Source organism: Symphalangus syndactylus, chromosome 20 (genome assembly GCF_028878055.3).
Source record: "Symphalangus syndactylus isolate Jambi chromosome 20, NHGRI_mSymSyn1-v2.1_pri, whole genome shotgun sequence".
NCBI lineage: Eukaryota > Metazoa > Chordata > Mammalia > Primates > Hylobatidae > Symphalangus > Symphalangus syndactylus.
Window position 1 is genome coordinate 19,876,530 of NC_072442.2, and position 19,304 is coordinate 19,895,833.

General features: G+C 36.6%; 1 protein-coding gene across 18 annotated transcripts in view; it reads left to right on the forward strand.

Annotated features, from left to right (window-relative positions):
• Positions 1-19,024, forward strand: part of ZNF207 (zinc finger protein 207) — a 32,418-nt gene extending 13,394 nt beyond the window's left edge. For 3 of the 18 annotated variants that reach the window (XM_055258269.2, XM_055258270.2, XM_063628521.1), the window contains 6 exons: positions 29-99; positions 2,524-2,681; positions 3,842-3,934; positions 4,927-5,169; positions 6,455-6,614; positions 6,760-7,611. In XM_055258269.2, the coding sequence (XP_055114244.1) occupies positions 29-99; positions 2,524-2,681; positions 3,842-3,934; positions 4,927-5,169; positions 6,455-6,614; positions 6,760-6,920 (886 nt within the window). In that variant the 3' untranslated portion in view covers positions 6,921-7,611. Of the gene's footprint in view, positions 1-28; positions 100-2,523; positions 2,682-3,841; positions 3,935-4,926; positions 5,170-6,454; positions 6,615-6,759; positions 7,612-10,566; positions 10,622-15,082 lie in introns of those variants that run through there. The other 15 variants (XM_055258271.2, XM_063628523.1, XM_063628522.1 and 12 more) reach the window with 10 other exon arrangements.
• The last annotated feature ends 280 nt before the right edge of the window (positions 19,025-19,304 follow it).

Here is a 19,304-nt window from a genome sequence, read left to right on the forward strand (position 1 = left end):
CTGTTTCTTGAAATTTGCTTTCTAATAGAATGATGCCAATGGGTGGAATGATGCCACCTGGACCAGGAATACCACCTCTGATGCCTGGAATGCCACCAGGTATGATATGTTAGACAATTTCCTTTTAATATGATGTACAGGCTTTATTTCTAAGTTTTTTTAGACATCTGTGGGCGTTGGTATAATGAAATTTAAAAATTTTTGTAAGTTGCAAGTTCCTGTGAGAAGTGTTATATGGACCCTTTTTTAAAAAATGTATTTTAGTAGATATCTCGGCTCACTGCAACCTCTGCCTCACAGGTTCAAGCGATTCTTCTGCCTCAGCCTCCTGAGTAGCTGGGATTACAGGTGCCTGCCGCCACACCCGGCTAATTTTTGTGTATTTAGCAGAGATGGGGTTTCACCATGTTGACCAGGTTGGTCTTGAACTTCTGGCCTCAGGTGATCCACCCGCCTCGGCCTCCCAAAGTGCTGGGATTACAGGCGTGAGCCACCACGCCTGGCTGGCCCTTTCTTGAAGTTTGAAATAGATGATAGGTTTCAAAGCAGCCAAAGTGAGTCATGGCCTGTGTGCTGAATCTCATGTACTTAAGATAGGTTTCAAAGCAGCCAAAGTGGGTCACGGCCTGTGTGCTGAATCTCATGTACTTAAGAGCGCTTGTATTTGTTAGGAATGTTTTAGACAAGTAATAGAGAAATCCAACAAACTTTTTTTTTTTTTTTTTTTGAGATGGTATCTCGCTCTGTCACCCAGTCTGGAGCATGATCTTGGCTCACTGCAACCTCTGCTTCTGGGGTTCAAGTGATTCTCCTGCCTCAGCCTCTCGAGTAGCTGGGAGTACAGACGCCCACTACCACGCCTGGCTCATTTTTGTATTTTTAGTAGAGACGGGGTTTCGCCATGTTGGCCAGCTGGTCTCAAACTCCTGACCTCAGGTTATCCGCCTGCCTTGGCCTCCCAAAGTGCTGGGATTACAGGTGTGAGCCACTGTGCCCGTCCCCAACAAACTATATTAAAAGGTGTAGGCATTTATTGTCTCAGTCAACAAAAAAGTGGTAGATTCAGTGGCTCGATGATATTTATTAACCCATGCTTTTTTGACTTTGCTAACCTTAGCTTTTTTTCCTCAGAAATGTCATTTGGTTATAAGACGGCTCAGACAATAAGGGGTGTCGGTTGTAGTGCACTCTACATTTTCTTTTCTTCTTCTTTTTTTTTTTTTTTTGGAGACAGAGTGTTGGTCTGATACCCGTGCTGATGTGCCGTGGCACGATCATAGCTCACTGCAGCCGCAGCCTCCCGAAGTGCTGGGATTACAGGTGTGAGTGGACCTCAGCACTTGGCCTCCTTTTTCTTCTATTTGGAAGCAAAATAACTTTCCCAGAAGCTCTTTAGCTCCTTACATATTATGCTGTGAGGGAACCTGGGAAATTAAGTATATAGAATTTGGCCTGTAAAGCAGGAAATACAGCACAAGGAAAGGGATTTGGTTGGCCAGCAAGATGTGCCACACGAGGCTATCAGATTTTTTTTTTCTTTTTTTCTTTTTCTTTTTCTTTTTTTTTTGAGATGGAGTCTTGGTCTGTCGCCCAGGCTGGAGAGCAGTGGTGCGATTTCAGCTCACCACAACATCCGCCTCCTGGGTTCAAGCGATTCTCCCCTGCCTCAGCCTCCTGAGTAGCTGGGATTATAGGCGTGTGCCACCACACCCGACAAATTGTTGTATTTTTAATAGAGATGGGGTTTCACCATGTTGGTCAGGCTGGTCTCGAACTCCTGACCTCCTGATCCATCTGCCTCGGCCTCCCAAAGTGCTGGGATTATAGTTGTGAGCCACCGCGCCTGGCCCTAGCCTGCTTTTTGTGTTGGTGTGTTTGCAATCCATAGCATATTTAGAGTACTGAAATGATAGTTGATGTAAATGGACACAGGAAAAATAAAGCATCAACAAACTATGAATAATTGCCAGGCAGTTCCATATACATTATGTTGTGACACATATTTAGGTATTTAAAAAAATACAGAATAATAATTGATGTTCATTTGAGAATGTGAAGTCATTAAAAGTTTTGTCATGTTGAGGAAGTTTAAAGTATGTAGTAATGATATGTTTAACTTTGGAAAAGTTTGTATTGTTCATGATATTTGATTCATCAGTTTTTACTGTAATTTGCACTAGGATTCAGGGAGCATTTAAATATCTGTCTTGTAGATGATTGAAATAATTCTTTTATATATTGCAAGAAGTTTGCTAAATCAGTAGGACCAGTAAGCATAATTGCCAAATGTTTTGCCCATGCAGCAGGGTCTAGTGTTATCTTCCACTTTGTAAAATTCTGAAGCAGTACAAAGGAAGGGAAAATTTGAGGTAAGAATGTTGCATGGGGCAAATGCCTAAGTTCCTTGGATTTAGTCGAGTCATTGAGCAGTTAATTGTTAATAACTTTGTAGTATAGAAGCGTTTTTTCCTACACTAAATTTTTCAGTGACTCAATTTCAGTGACTTCATTTCTTCTCTGCAGGTATGCCCCCACCTGTTCCACGTCCTGGAATTCCTCCAATGACCCAAGCACAGGCTGTTTCAGCGCCAGGTATTCTTAATAGACCACCTGCACCAACAGCAACTGTACCTGCCCCACAGCCTCCAGTTACTAAGCCTCTTTTCCCCAGTGCTGGACAGGTAAGGTGAAAATCCTGAAAAGGAGTGCACTTATATTTAAAGATAAAGTACAGTTGTTCACAGAAGTCTTTGAAATTTTCATAAGTCAATTTTTTTGTTTACAATATTTTTAATATTAAATATACTAAAAGGTGGCTTATCCGCTTCCATGTTTACACACTGATTTCCTCTACCCATAAAAGGTTGAATGGAGCCAAAGTTAGTATGTTACTTTTTCGTAGTTGTGAACCCTATTTATTCTTAGTTTTTTTGTTTTTTGTTTTTTTTTTAAGCTAGTGAAAGTTTAATATCTGGAGTGTTTAGAAGTTTTCCTTTACTGACTAAACTGTGAATGGAAGGACACCAAAGATGAGCATTCTTAAGACGGTAGCAAATCATTTGTCAGGCTCTGCCTCTAGTATGGAACAGTGATGAGCTACAATGCCGCACTTGTGCTAAAATGGTGTAAATGGCTTTTGACCTAGGCACGCTAGTATTTCTTACTGGTCTTTTTTCAAAACTTTTTTTCCAGAGCATAAGTGAAAGATGCTTCTGTTCTATATGGTGTGCACATAATGGTTAACACCTTTGCTTTTTTTCCTTGTTTCATTGAGAATTAAGCAGATTCAGATTTAATTTATTCAGAATTTAGATCAGGATGTATGTTTATTCATTTTCTTTTTTAGATTATTCCTTAGATTTAAAAAAATTTTTTTTTTCTGTTTGTGGGTGCTAAATTAAAAGCATTTTCTTTAAGTGCCTTTTTGTTAAGCACATTAACCTAGCTTTTATGGTGGGTGGGAATTTTATGTATTGAGAGATGTAAAACTTTTGGCAAAAATCTTTTGTAGAGAATCATTGATACAGAATTGGATTGAAGTGTCAGTATTTGTACATCATTCTCAGTTTCAGCTATCATTCTTGAAATAATGCAAAACAGTAGTTTTAGAAAAGAAACTAGTTAACTAGGTTTTATTGGTATAGAATTAAAATTTTGAGGCTCATACTTTAATTTTGTTTATTGTAAATGCATTAACTGCCTGCCTTTTAAAATAAGTGACATTTGATTGCATTAAATTTTGCATTTACAAATATGCAATCTACTAAAAAGTCTACCACATGGCTTATTTTGACCCATTTGTTTGGAGACTTTTCATTGTTTCCTTTCTTTTATGCTACAGATGGGGACACCTGTCACAAGCTCAAGTACAGCTTCATCCAATTCAGAAAGTCTGTCTGCATCTTCTAAAGCTCTGTTTCCTAGCACAGCACAAGTACGCAGGAAGTTGCAGTTTAAAATTGTTAAAATGGCTTTATAACTTAACCCTTTGGACCCTACTTAAAAAATGAATATTTTTCCAAAAATATACTGTGTTTAGTTTTTTAAAGCAAAATTAATGCTATATAAGTCAAATGGTATTTAAAAATTTGAATTCATGCTGAACAAAACTACCCCAAACTCCTATGGTTCTAAAGGGTTAAAAGCATGTAAGCAGTAAATGCATTATAGTGGCCAATGGTTAGCCTGATGCATGATTAAGCTATTTTGATTTATGCTGTTTAATGCATCACATTTAATGTAAGAAAATTTAATACTGCTTTGTTCTAAAGTTGGCCTAGTCTACATGTTTTAGGTGTGTGTTATTATGAAAAGTAACACATTTGTTACTGATAACTTGCTACTTTAAAAGATCCTGCTAAATTAACCATTTTGTCCGTGATAATTATCCAGCCATTGTTAATTTGGAGGGGATTTTATAGAATACTACTAAAGGATGTATTTTTAATGTGTCACCATTTACACTCATTGTTCATGTTATACTTAGTAGCTGGAGTTTAAACTCATATTCTGTAGTTTTTTTTTTTTTTAGCTGTTTGATAGATTAATAACTAAACTTATTAATAGAACATTAAAAATAGAACACATGCTATTCTATTATAAGATACTGTATTTCAGCAGTCTGGAATAAATACAAAGCATTGTAAATTTAATTTTTGGTGAGGAGGTAGAAGACATCTAACAAGTTAAATATACAATCTTATTTCCACTGCTGTGTTGTGGGTGTGACTTTAACCCAGCATCTTTTGATATTTTTATGGGTTATCTCGAATTTTGTGGAGTGTTTATCACATGTTAACTTTGTTTTAATTTCATTTAAAGTTTGGTCCTTTATTAATGTTGATGCCTTGTTTTAAGTTAAACTGTTGTAGATAGAGCTAATTTAAGGTTTTGAAGTTTTGTTGATGAAGTATTGTATTTTAACAGGCTCAGGCAGCTGTCCAAGGACCTGTTGGTACAGATTTCAAACCCTTAAATAGTACCCCTGCAACAACTACAGAACCCCCAAAGCCTACATTCCCTGCTTATACACAGTCTACAGCTTCAACAACTAGTACAACAAATAGTACTGCAGCTAAACCAGCGGCTTCAATAACAAGTAAGCCTGCTACACTTACAACAACTAGTGCAACCAGTAAGTTGATCCATCCAGATGAGGATATATCCCTGGTAAGTTGCTTTTAGTTTTCTACGAGCAGCACTTGATTTAAAGCCATTATAGCAGTTCGTCCCTTTAAAATAAGTGTTAATTTGAACTCAGATGGTCTGTGATCTGGTTTAATGCTTACTAAGTGGTTTTTGCCATTCTGATCCTTAAGAAATCATAAAATACTTAAAGTGGACGGATATTGCATGTTTCGGTCTTAGATGCTTTCTCTCCCCTTCCTCCAGACTGTTTCTAAAAGAAGACAGTAAGTCAGATTCTTAACTCTCTTAAAAATCATTTTAGTTAAACATAAGTTTGCATATGTTAATTGAATAAACGTTAAGTGTGAAGTAGATCTGCAGATCCCTTAAGTCCCATATAAATGAATTAATTTTGATATGAAGTTAACGTTTAGAATGTTGATAATGGCCAGGCATGGTGGCTCGGGCCTATAATTCCAGCACTTTGGGAGGCCAAGACAGGCAGATCACTTGATCAGGAGTTTAAGACCAGCCTGGCCAACATGGTGAAACCTCATCAATACAAAAATTAGCGGTGTGTAGTGGCGGGCGCCTGTAATCCCAGCTACTCAGGAGACTGAGGCGGGATAATCAATTGAACCTGGGAGGTGGAGGTTGCGTTGAGCCAAGATTGCACCACTGCACTCCAGCCTGGGCAACAGAGCAAGACTCCATCTCAAAAAAAAAAAAAAGAAAGAAAAAATAGAATGTTGGCCGAGCACGCAGTGGCTCACACCTGTAATCCCAGCACTTTGGGAGGCCGAGGCGGGTGGATCACCTGAGGGTCGGGAATTTGAGACCAGCCTCACCAACATGGAGAAACCCCATCTCTACTAAAAATACAAAATTAGCCGGGTGTGGTGGTGCATGCCTGTAATCCCAGCTACTCCGAAGGCTGAGGCAGGAGAATCCCTTGAACCCAGGAGGCGGAGGTTGTGGTGAGCCGAGACCAGGCCATTGCACTCCAGCCTGGGCAATGAGTGAAACTCTGTCTCAAAAAAAAAAAAAAATTTTAATAACAATACTTCATTAGATAGTTTCTTGTTGAAGCAATTTGTAATTCCTGGAAAGTTGTTAGCCATGCTTCAAGTTTACAAATAGGTGAAGTTTTAAGGTATCTAGAGTTTAAGTAGTTGGATTGGTTTGTCTGGCAAAAGTAAATAGTTTGGGATGTAAGGGTAAATTTTTGAAAATTACTCTTAATGTTGTAAGATTTTAGATGCATGCCTTTATGCTTGATGAGCCTCTGCATTCGAGTATTTAGCCTTGCGCTTATTTTTATTCCCAGGAAGAGAGAAGGGCACAGTTACCTAAGTATCAACGTAATCTTCCTCGGCCAGGACAGGCCCCCATCGGTAATCCACCAGTTGGACCAATTGGAGGTATGATGCCACCACAGCCAGGCATCCCACAGCAACAAGGAATGAGACCCCCAATGCCACCTCATGGTATTCCTCTTTTTATGTTTTTCATATTCAGTGGATTTTCTAAGTTCACACATAAAATATTAAATTTATCTGCAGTATATGTTGCATTTAAAAGTACAATGCGTAACAATCTATTTTTTTGTGTTTGAAATTCTTGTTTTTTTAGGTCAGTATGGTGGTCATCATCAAGGCATGCCAGGATACCTTCCTGGTGCTATGCCCCCGTATGGGCAGGGACCGCCAATGGTGCCCCCTTACCAGGGTGGGCCTCCTCGACCTCCGATGGGAATGAGACCTCCTGTAATGTCGCAAGGTGGCCGTTACTGATCTTAACTTCATCCAGTCTAATAGGTTTGGAGATTAAACCTTTTCTCAACTTGTGCTGTTTATATAGCCAAGCTTCCGTCAATAAGGCTTCATTGTGACTTTAACAAACATTATCTTCCCACATACCAGGAACTATTGGACATTTATTTTACATGGGAAAAATTATTTGGAATAATAAAGCAGGAACTTTTCCTGAAGTTGCAATTTATACTGTATGGCTTCTTTTTCATGTTTCATCTAGGTTTTTAGAAGTGAAGTATAGTAAATTTGGTTCGTTAAATTGTGAAGGCGCTGGAATTACATGAACATACCACCTTAGTAAAGGCAAGTTCTGTAAGCTTACATTGCTATTTGTAAAGTTTGCCTTCACAGCATTTCAGATGCTGTTGGACTTCATGTCCCCAACCTAGCTTGGTGAGGGCTGTAACTGTTTCCAAGTACTTGTACATTGGAAGTCTGAATGTGTAACAATATTTAATGTATTTAGAGTTCCTCATGTTGCAGGGTTTAAGAAATCTGACCCACCAAGGTCATGTGACTTTTCTGTACTGTTAAACTTCATTGTAATAAAATGAGAGAAAAATTTATGCCTTTTTATTCATAACCCAGCTGTGGACCACTGCCTGAAAGGTTTGTACAGATGCATGCCACAGTAGATGTCCACATAATAAAATTCATAGTTACCAATGCAGTTTTGATATATCATTGGATTCTGTCTTTGAGTTGTAGGTTATTTCTTAGCTGCATGTTTTAAACTGAATTTGCATAGAGTTGTATGTTAATGTTTCAGTTAAGAGAAAAACTTAGATACATGAGTCATTACATAATGGGTATGAAATCTTTATAATCACCCTTCCACCCTCTATGGTGTCAGTACACATCACGTGTCATAGATACTTAAAATGTAAATGTTAACACTTTTCCTTCCTGCTGAGATGTTTAGAGCCTAGTGCCAGACCCATTCATTTCCTTTTGATTATTTTTGAGACTCAGTACTGCATGGACCTCAGAAGCTTTTCAGGTACAAACTTCTAGAAGCTTAGGTGCATGCAGTAATAGCTTCTTGTGCTGTTAGTGGGTTATATATTCTAAGTGTAATGCAGAGAATCTAAATGTGTCTCTGTTGGGATGGTTAACAGATGGATTGGCAATTTTTAATTTTATTATGTTCCTGGAAGATTACATTATTCATTTGAGTACCTTCTGTTATTAAGCGTAGGTAGCCTTACTGTGCAACTTTTTATCCTTGGAAATTTTGAATGTTGTGTTCTTACAGAGAGCTTTTCTGTAGAGATGACTGCTATTCAATATTTTGTGTTGCAACCTCTCTAAATAATAGCTCTTGTTGACCTTTTTGGGATCTGTTTTTCTGATCTTTACTTTTGCAGGGTAGTTTTATGATTTTTTAGGCATCAAATAACCTATGCAAAGTATTAATATAATGAACTCAAGTTGAGTTTTTCTCATTATAAAGTTAAGACTTCTAAGAAAATGGTAACATTTCTTTATAACTTTCCTGTGAAGGTATAGATAAAAGACATGAACTCTGAAGTTGTACAGAAAAAGGGCTTTAACTTTGAAGGAAAATATATTGAAAAGTGATTTAGCCATCACAAAAGAGTTTGTATTTATGTGACAGATAAAAGTCATACCTTTAAGCAAAACATTACAAGTATTATAAAGCTGAATGCTATTTTAATTCACATTGGCTGGATGCAGTGGCTCACGCCTGTAATCCCAGCCCTCTGGAAGGCTGAGATGGGAGGATTGCCTGAGTCCAGGAGTTTGAGACCAGCCTGGCCAACATTGCAAAACCCCATCTGTACAAAACATTTAAAAATTAGCCAGGCGCGTTAGTGTGTGTCTGTGGTCCCACCTGCCCAAGAGGCTGAGGAAGGAGGATCTTCCTCCTTCCGAGGCTGCGGTGAGCTATGTTCACTCCAGCCTGGGCAACAGAGCGAGACTCTGTCAAAAAATAAATTAAGATATCTGATTATTTGGCTTCAATGATTTTGGCTCTTGTGCTTATGGTACCATAGTGGTACAAAAATTTTCATAGTTTGAAAATAAAACATAACATATTTTGCCAATAATGTATTTCCTTCTGCCAGCAGCCAAGTCCCAAACCACTTTCCCCTCTGAACCTCTGCTTACCTAGATGGTTTCAAAATTAATACATGCTGCTTTGATTTGGCAGCACACTTAATATACTGCTGAAGGAAAACCTCTGTTGAAAATCTTGAAGATAAAAATGGTGTGATGGGCCGGGCGCAGTGGCTCACGCCTGTAATCCCAGCACTTTGGGAGGCCCAGGCGGGCGGATCACGAGGTCAGGAGATCAAGACCATCCTGGCTAACACAGTGAAACCCCGTCTCTACTAAAAATACAAAAAATTAGCCAGGCGTAGTGGCGGGTGCCTGTCCCAGCTACTCTGGAGGCTCTGGAGGCTGAGGCAGGAGAATGGCGTGAACCCGGGAGGCGGAGCTTGCAGTGAGCGGAGATCGCATCACTGCACTCTAGCCTGGGCGACAGATCGAGACTCCGTCTCAAAAAAAAAAATGGTGTGATTAAATTTAGAATAATTAAGTAAGGGATGCTTTCCCAAATTCTCAAGAATTTCATGTATACAGTTATTGACAAACTGCAATAGGGTTAGTAGACCTGTTTCAGAAATTATGTGAAGCTTTATTTGCATTTTATGCAAAGAAGGTTGATACTTTATAGCAAGGTTTTTTGCTCTCTGTATAGGTCTGATGGGCACAAATGGAACTTTTAAATATGGGATAGAATTCTAATTAAAAATTAATTGGAAGTGTTAGGCATTGGCACATAAAACTGAAGCTTATGAGTTCCTGAGTTTGTAGCTATAGGCTCAGAGGTGGTGTAGCCATTTAATATATTTGAAGTGTAATTTTTGCATGCATCCAAACGTAATTAAGCTTCTAGAAAATACCTTTTATCTAAATGCTTCTGGGGTCCATAGTGTGGTTGAATTATGAGCAGAGCAAATTATATTCATATAATTAACTGACTCAACCTTCCTTAAGTAACAGATGAAGTTGAGTCAAAGTGGATGCCAGCTTCCCTCACAGAAGACAACTTTTGGGACTTGATAATTCAGGCAGGCATTGTGATTGTCATAATTAAGGAAGCTGTAAGGTTAGTAGGGCTGGCAGCTTTGGCTCTACCTTACATCCACCCCTTTTAGAAAAACAAAACATTTGTCTGGCACTAGTTTCTGTTGTATAAGTTTTCATACTGTGTAACAGTAACAAGACCACAGCAGGTGAGGATTAATTTTTGAGTGGCTGCTGGAATTACTTGATTTGAATACTTAGTATTTTAGTAGTCTCTCACACATTTGCCATTAGGTATGAATAAAATATTCCTGCTGTACTCCTATTCCACTAAGTTACATTTTGAACTTAGACTCACCTTAATTAAACTTAATTAATTGGGGAGGGGGATTCCCCAACAAAAAGAAGTACGGGCTAAGAATGGAATTGTAGTGGACAGTAGTTAAAAACAAAGCTGCTCCTTTTGCTTGCTTGATCATGGGATTTTTTTTAAAAAAAATTTTAATGCATGTCTTTTAAATTAATTGGGAACTGTTTTTCTAAAATTAAAATTTTCTTCTTCCTATAGCCCTGCCATAGGACAGGCTGAGGCTGAGTCTCAGTGTTGCCCTGTTCAGTCTGAGGCAAGTGGGATTTATTTTATTCCTTATAGGGGCTTTCACAGCTTTATGGCTGTTGGATATTTATGTCCCCAAACTTGCAGCAAGTTTGGTGAAGGCCCCTAAATTTAATTAAACTTAGGATTTTTATACTCTTTTGGCAGAGAAGGCTCTATATTAATATTCACGTTTGACTGTGGTGTTAACATAAGTATTTCATACACAATTTTATGTAATTTGCTTTGTGTTACATAATTAACAGCTTCAGTAAAGCTTGTGTTATATTGCACTTCAGTAAATTGACAAAATTTGATGTTTTTGATTTGGAGGCAAGAAATGTTTCAGTCAAATTTTCTACTTTCACTTCTAGGAAAATCTTACTGGTTTTATTTTCTCCATAAACTATTAAATTTAACCTCAAGGATAAGTTTAATCATTGGAAATGCCACTGGATACTGAAATCTGCGTTCTTTTTTTTGAGACGGAGTTTCATTCTTATCACCCAGGATGGAGTGCAGTGGTGCGATCTTGGCTCACTGCAACCTCTGCCTCCTGGGTTCAAGCGATTCTCCTGCCTCAGCCTCCTGAGTAGCTGGGATTGTAGGCTCCCGCCACATCTGGCCGTTTTTTCGGTATTTTTCAGTAGGGATGGGGTTTTGCCGTGTTGGCAAGGCTGGTCTCAAACTCCTGACCTCAGGTGATCCACCCATCTCAGCCTCCCAAAGTGCTGGAGTAACAGGTGTGAGCCACTGCGCCTGGCCAAAATCTGCATTCTTTTTTGTTTTTTGTTTGTTTGTTTGTTTTTTTGAGACAGAGTCTTGCTCTGTCACCCAGGCTGGAGTGCAGTAGTGCGATCTCAACTCACTACAACCTCCACCTCCTGGATTCAAGCAATTCTCCTGTTTCAGCCTCCTGAGTAGCTGGGACTACAGGTGCGTGCCACCACGCCCAGCTAATTTTTTGTATTTTTAGTAGAGATGGGGTTTCACCGTGTTAGCCAGGATGGTCTCGATCTCCTGACTTTGTGATCCCCCCTCCTCGGCCTCCCAAAGTGCTGGGATTACAGGCGTGGGCCACCGCGCTTGGCCAAAATCTGCATTCTTAATCACCGACTTATGCATTGAATGTTAAGGCTAAAAGATCATCTGGAAATGCTTAATTTTAAAATATTTTCAAGCCTCACCACATTAGAGCAAATGTTAATGTAGAGCCCTGTAAAGGCGGGAAGGTGGTGTCGATGTGTGTGCTTGTGTATGTGGGGGTATAGACCATATAGTTGATATAACAGCAGAATTTGGGTGTTACAGACCTTTCAGCATGGATGGATTACTAATTTTCAGGTATCGAAACTGAAATTTGATACCTGATCCTGTGGTAAAGTATGTTAAACTATGGTTTTGGAGTGATTATTTTGAGGTTCATTTTCAGCCTCACTGAACAGTGTTTTATGCACATGTGAAAAGTATCCACATTTGTTTCCAACTAAAATTTGCTTTTATTTGGTGAGAAAAGTTGTGTGTGTGTGTTTGTTATAGGGAATCATTAGGGAATTGGAAGAGAGGCCAAAAACAAACCTGAATTACTTTTGTTTCTTGTGTTTGAGCCACGATTCTATCCAGATAGCAGTTTACTCTGAGCAGTAACAATGAACAAACAGTATAGCATTTAGCAAACCTGGAATTGTTTGTATATGGTTTTCATTCTTGGAAGCATAAAGAAAAAATATGCATTAAATGAATTACAAATTTTGACTTGTTAAATAACATGTTTTTCACTATAACTAATAGGATTTTAATATTTAAAGAATTTTGTTGCTTCCATGACAAAATATTCCATTGGACTATTTTATAACCTCAGTAATCAACATTTAAGAGTCCTTAATTGGAGATCTGTTTATTACCTACCATCCCCCAATATGCTGAAATCTTTCTAAGTTGCTTGTCTTAATTCTAATGGTGATAATTGATAAAAGTGTGCTGGAAATACAGGCTCTTATCTGCTTGAGTACTGGGGGTGGGAAGGATTTAGTAATGTCATAATCTGTTGAAGGTAATATCTATAGAGAACTAAGATAGTTCTTTTTTTTTTTTTTTTTTTTTGTAATTCTGTGACTCAGACAAATAAGATTTCAAGAATTATGTAGTTTTTAGGTGTCTGTAACATCCACTGGTAAAACTTGGCAAATGAAAGAAAATGGTGAAGTCACCACTTTAACTGAGTTAAAATTTTGTTTGAATAAGCTGATGAAAGTAGACATGTACCCTAGAAGTAGATACTCTAAAATTTATACAGACATGAATGTCTTTTTTAAAAGGTTGTCGTTGTTGACCTAATATTGAATAATCTTTCTGCGTTATTCCAAATTGAAATTTGTTTGCTCTTCATTGTAACTTTTATGGAAAAGTCCTTTAAAAGGGGATTCAATTATAAGGCTATTTGGCTATAGGGCAGATTTTTATAAGTAAACATTCCCCCAATTCCACTTATGCTAACTGTCTCATGACAGTAAAGTTTACTCGTTTTTAAAAACCCCATCTCAGTATTTTAATTTCTGTCATTGAATCATTTAAATAATAACCTTTTGTTTTTATAGCAAAGAAATCATCTGACTTTTCTGTGTGATGTTTCTTGACAAAATAAGCACTTGATGTATGGTCATGTACATAATGGATTTTCATTAATTTTGTGATTAGTGCTGAATTTTCTAAACTAGTATCTTAAGCTCTTAGGCACCCTATTATGGATCTAATTCAAACCAATATGTAGGAAATGGAGAAAGTAGGACTTCAGTTTGAGCTTCCCAATAACTTTAAATATATCCACCTTTTCCAAGTGTTTAAGCCCTAAAACATCTATCTTTACTTTTTTAGCTGGCATTTTTGTTAGAATATAGATTAAGTTTTAAAGTAACATTTAAAAAAATTCTTCAGTAAGATAATTGCTTTTAGTAAGTACTATATTTTTCTTACTCTTGGCTCTATACATTTTTGCATAATATTTTCGTCTTGAAAAAATTTTCATTTTCTTAACTCTGGAAAGTAATAGTTTGGAACTAAATTAGTTTGAGAAATCTGAATCATCTCTGTTTTAATCTGTTCAATTAGTCTCATGTATTCTCAAGGGAAAATGTCTTTATTTTACTAAGCAGAAGTAGTGGTCATATTGAGGCAGAGATTTGTAACCTAAACGAGGTAGGTCTTAGCTGAAACTAATTTGAACTATTCCTATTTGAAGCAAATTGAACACTATTATAAATCCAAACTGGCTAATTAGATGGAAACTTTGATGGTTAGGTTCTTTAAGAGGCATGCAATCAGTTATGAGAATGTTTATGTTTATGTTTTAATTTTTATTAAAATAACCTCAGAGGAGGTACATGTGAGTAAACTGTCTTAATGGTTGATTACTTGGAACCCACCCATTAATTCTAAATGATGTAACGGTCTGTAAGGTAGTAATCTGGCACAGCTTCAGTAATGTGTGCTGTGTTTGTAAAAAGGTCAAGTCCTTTATTGGCATTTTCTAAGCCCTCTGACATTGTTAGTGTCTGGGTTGGTTGGTTTGCATTAGGGTTGAATCTGTTCCTTCATCATTGGTTAAGTCTGAGGAACTAAGTGAAATTCATTGATGGCCAACTTGGATAAAAATGAAGAATGATATTTTCCCAGTTTACTACACATGGACCAATAGTGATTATTTGGGAGAGAACACTGGGTAGTGTTCTTTGACTTAAGAACCTTAAATGTATTGAAAAGTAACAGCATTCTTGCTCATGATTTGCATTTGTTACTGAGGTCTCACCATAGTATTTTAATGTAGCTTCTTATTAAAATTTTATTCATAAATAGTTTAGCAATCACAGAGGTCAAAAAAAAAAAAATTTGCACCATCATATCCCAGTCTTTACTAATAAAATGAGGCTACTTAAGTACCCAAGTGGAGCAAGGGAAGAGTTACTACCGTTACTGTAAGTCTGAGTTAGAAAAAATACAGAGCATCTAGTTATTGAGCAAAGCCCCCTTTTACCTGGTTGCTTATTCAAAGAGAAACAATAGAATTTGCTTCTCAGTACATGTTTTTAAAATTGAGAATCTCTGATGTGACAAAATCAATTTTTACGAAAGTTGAATTAAAAACTTTTAAAAATTGCTTGTCTGTAGGGGTGTGTCTACATATTCGTTTAAATTTAGAAATCCCCACATGTTTAAGATATATGCCCATCCCCTTTGTAGAGTAATCAAAATTTCTATCACAATTCACATACTGGAATACATAGTAAAATTGAGATGTGTCCAAGAGATTTTCAGTGTTAATTAGCTCATTCTAAATAGCCAATATAAGGTAACTTTTGTTTAAAAAAAAAAAAAATAGGGTAAAGTTTTAAATGTATTAATATCAGGCTCTGAGGAAATTTAATGCACATTGACTTTTTAAACTATGGATTGAACTCCTCAGTTTAATACAATTTGTGTTTTTGTTAACTAGCAGCAGAATTTCAGCATTTGCTACTTACTGGTAGAGAAGAAAAATCCCACAGCCCTGCCAGTACAGGTTAGTTTAATCTGTAAGTACCTGATGTTCCTATTTTTTTCAAACATATCCATGTAACTCACACAAGGAAGAAAGCTGTGCGGTTACTTAAATGTTAATATAACTAATAATAGATCCATTGGACACTTTTAAACACTCCGTACTTGGGCCAAAGTAGATCTAGGTTTGCTAACCCCAGTTGTAATAAAGGTGTAATACTGCTCCTTTGTTATCTCCTTGTGGTTCAACCTAAGTAGATACATTGTACATAAAAGGAAAAGACAGTTGGAGTTGGCTATGCCCTTGCTGATAGATGATATGGAGTCCAGGGCTTTGGGTCCAGGGTCTTTTACTTAAGCTATTTCATGGTGGTTCTCTCATTCACCTTTTAACTTTTTACAGTATGAATCAACCTAAGAAAAAAGGCAAGTTTCCTCACATCTAGAAATGATAAATGGTGTACAGTCATAAGCTAGAATATGTTTTTATAATGCTTTTTTGTTCTTTTAGCAACACTTGTAAATACAAGTACTCCTTTTTTTGTTCTTTTTTTGTAAACTATAACGTATTCTGTTGGTGTACCAGTGAGTTCATTTTACTGTGAACTAAGAATAACATACCTTTTTAATATTGAAAGTTGACTACTCATCAAGAAATGTAGCTAGATTCTTCATGTAACACTTTTGAGGGGCAGTGGGGACATAATGGGTCATGGAAGATGTGTTTAACATTTTTATTTTTTTTTTATTCTACCCGAGTTCATTGTTGTTTGAACAATCCTCTAAAGATTTCCTTTAACCTCTAAATGTTGTGCTTTTAGGTTGATAACAAACGTAAAGCACTGAGGAGGGAGGAATAAAAGCATACAAGTTAATTTCTAATTTTCGCAAGCCTGAACCATCCTCATCTGATAGTAGGATGTATGGCTTCTTCCTTTTCACCTTGTGTGATGTTTACTTTGAGACGATCTAGCCATAAAACTAGTAATCTTGAATTCCTCTTGAGCTGGATGGTGATTAGCCATTGTGAAAACAGATTATATGGAAATTGTGCATATTGCTAAATTTTAAAACATGGATTTATCAACTAATAATAAAATATATCTTACAAGATAACCACTTGTTTTTTAATGTAAAATTGCACAAGGGCTTAAGTTTCATTGCCTTTCACAGTTTAATCTGTATATGAAATGGTGTAGATACAGTGGAAATGGTTTTCCTTAAAACCATCTCTTTAAAGCTGCCTTTCTGGTGAGTACTATTTTATACTTTTATATATTATAATTTTACCTTCTAAAATTAACTGAAATAGGACACTTTGATTAAAGAGGTGAGCACTCTGAATTTCTACATCTTTGGATATTACTTGAATCAAGAATATTAGAAAATTATTTTACCACCTGGCATTTCCCTTTTAATTTGCTAGTTCACTTTTTTCTGACCTTCACTTAACAGACTATAAATACAAAAACTTTTAACACATAAATTATTTCATTTTGGTGAGATGGAATAAATGTTTAAAACTAGTATTTAAGAAAGTTCTTAAACATTTTCTTTTTAGTTGGCAGCCAAAAGATTTTTCTTAGTGCTTTGGAGACACTGCATAGGTGTAAAATTAAGATACCAGAACTTCATTCTGTTCTTGTTGAAGCTGTTATTGCAGTGATTCATGAGCAGTAAGCTGGAGTTAGAGTGGAAGAAGGGTTTACCAAAATTCTTCATGCAGACCAGTTACTTACAGGGTTTCTTTGAGAGACTTAAAATTTCAAAAGTAGTATTTAAGCCACTCTAACCCTGCATGAAAAATTGGAGTTAGAAATACTGGTTTCCGAGACCACGTACACCAGTGAAAATTAGCTTCTGAGTATATTTCTAATTTATGCCCTGCTTTATTTAGCCTCGCTATATGTAACACATGGATTATTTTTTCCCTCTAGTTTTTAACTACATCCTAGATTAAAACCAGCATATGCTAAGAATGTTTTTACATCCTGTGATCTTTGTGAATCAATAATAAACAGTCAACTCTGATGCTTTTTAGTATGAACAGTGATAGTTTTCTAAAATCTGAAAATCAATACCTGAGTATGTGATGTGGCAATGCATTCTCCTAGATAAGCACTAAACAAAGTATGGACCCTCAATTTGTGTCTTTAAGATTTAAAGTGAAGTAAATTTCTAAGGAACTGTGTCCTTTCCTAGCAGGAATAAACAGTGAAAATTTGGTAAGTATTTAAGTGCATGTAATAGTGATGAGAGTAAGTAGCCAAATTTCCATAATATAAGATAATGTTTAAAAGTGAGCAATAATTATTGCATCTCTTTTGCGACTTAATGTATATGTGTTTAACATTTTTTACAAATTTGTGTGCATAAAGATTAAATTGGAACATACCTTACTCCTTTGTCTGGTTTTTTTATTTTGTATGGTGCTTTAAATACTAATTTTATATTTCAAGCTTTTTGCAGGGTAGAAATAAGTGGCTGTTAAAGAAAATACCTTCAAGAAGAATTATTTCAATGTCCCTTTTTAAAACTCGATGATGGCTTTCAGTTTACTTAAGTCTTCTGTTTTTCAGCTCCAGTTAAAACTGACAATAGGCAGCTATCAAAAATGGAAAAAATCTTGTGCTGTTTCTGGAATATTAGAGGAATCAGTTAATAATAGTAAAGTGATACTAACCCAATACTTGATTTGCAGTTTTTAAAGCAGTTTTTAAATTGAGAGAAAAGGGGCTGGGCCCGGCTGAAGCAGGTGGATTGCCTGAGGTCAGGAGTTTAAGACCAGCCTGGCCAACATAGTGAAACCCCGTCTCTACTAAAAATACAAAAATCAGCCGGGTGTGGTGGGACGTGCCTGTAACCCCAGCTACTGGGGAGGCTGAGGCAGGAAAATCGCTTGAACCTGGGAGGAGGAGGAGGTTGCAGTGAGCCAAGATGGCGCCATTGCACTCCAGCCTGGGTGACAGAGTGAGACTTCGTCTCAAAAAAAAAAAAAAAAAAGGTGATAAGATTTGGGAGTCTATTCCCTGGGATGTTGTATTAATAATAAAGTGATAATAAATTAAGGTTAAAGTGAAGTGTTCAATTGTTACACCAGGAAAGATTGATTATTTCTGAGGAAAAGGCCCGTTTATTTCCAAACTAGTCTGTAGTGGTTTAGAGTAAGCATTATTTTATGAAGTGGTACAAGATTGCAAAGGTTAGTAAGGAAAGGGACCTGTCTGTCAGGTCAATCTTTAGGCTTCACTTTTACTGGCAAGGGATTATGTGAAGAGTAAGTCATACAAGGGATATGATTGTAGGGAGGTCCTGAACAAAGCATGATAAATGTTAGTCCATGTGTATTATTAAATGGTCTAAAGAAAAATCATAACTGATCGCATAATTTTTAATGTAAGTAAACGAGCTCACTAAGGGTAATTAAATACTAGCTTTTAAAATTTAAAGTTCTCACGAATATTAGTACATCTTGTCACTTTGATTTGTCACCTGGTTAAATAGCTGGAAGCTTGTGCAAATGAAAAATGGAAGACTACATTTGTATATATATCTGTATAATTTTTTATTTACTAGTAGGTTCAGAGAGAGAGAGATGTTCCTTAACATGTAGCCATGTAATTAGAACTCAAGGGACATTGAAATGTTTTTCTTTTTCAGATGGTCTGGGGCTATTTACTTACTTTAAGCCAAGTCTACCATTTGAAAAATGGTGCTTTATTTCCATATCTGAAGCCTGAAGTTATTTTTTAGTTTGTTTTCATCTAAAAGTGGAAAGATTTTTGCTTCTGCGTTATTAAGAGCCTCTTTGGAGGAGATGGTTATCTCCTTCACTCATTAACCTTTGAGTGCTTGTTATCTACAAAGATGAATAAAGTCTTTGATTTATTATTTGTGATACTTGTCTGAGCCCATTTTTTAAATTTGTATCCAGAACAGTTATGTATTAAGAAGGTATTATGATATGCATCAGTTGTCCTAAGCAGTTTTTGTTGTATCCTGGGAACTGTAAGGAAGAATTATCTTTATTAAATACAGAATATCTACAGGAAAAGTAAGGGGTAAAAGAGCACGCTTAGTGTGCATATTTTGTATGTGATAGTGTGTTGAGGTTGGATAGGTAGATGAGCCAGAAGAAACAGTGATTTAGAGTGAGCATAAAACTAGAGCTTGCAACC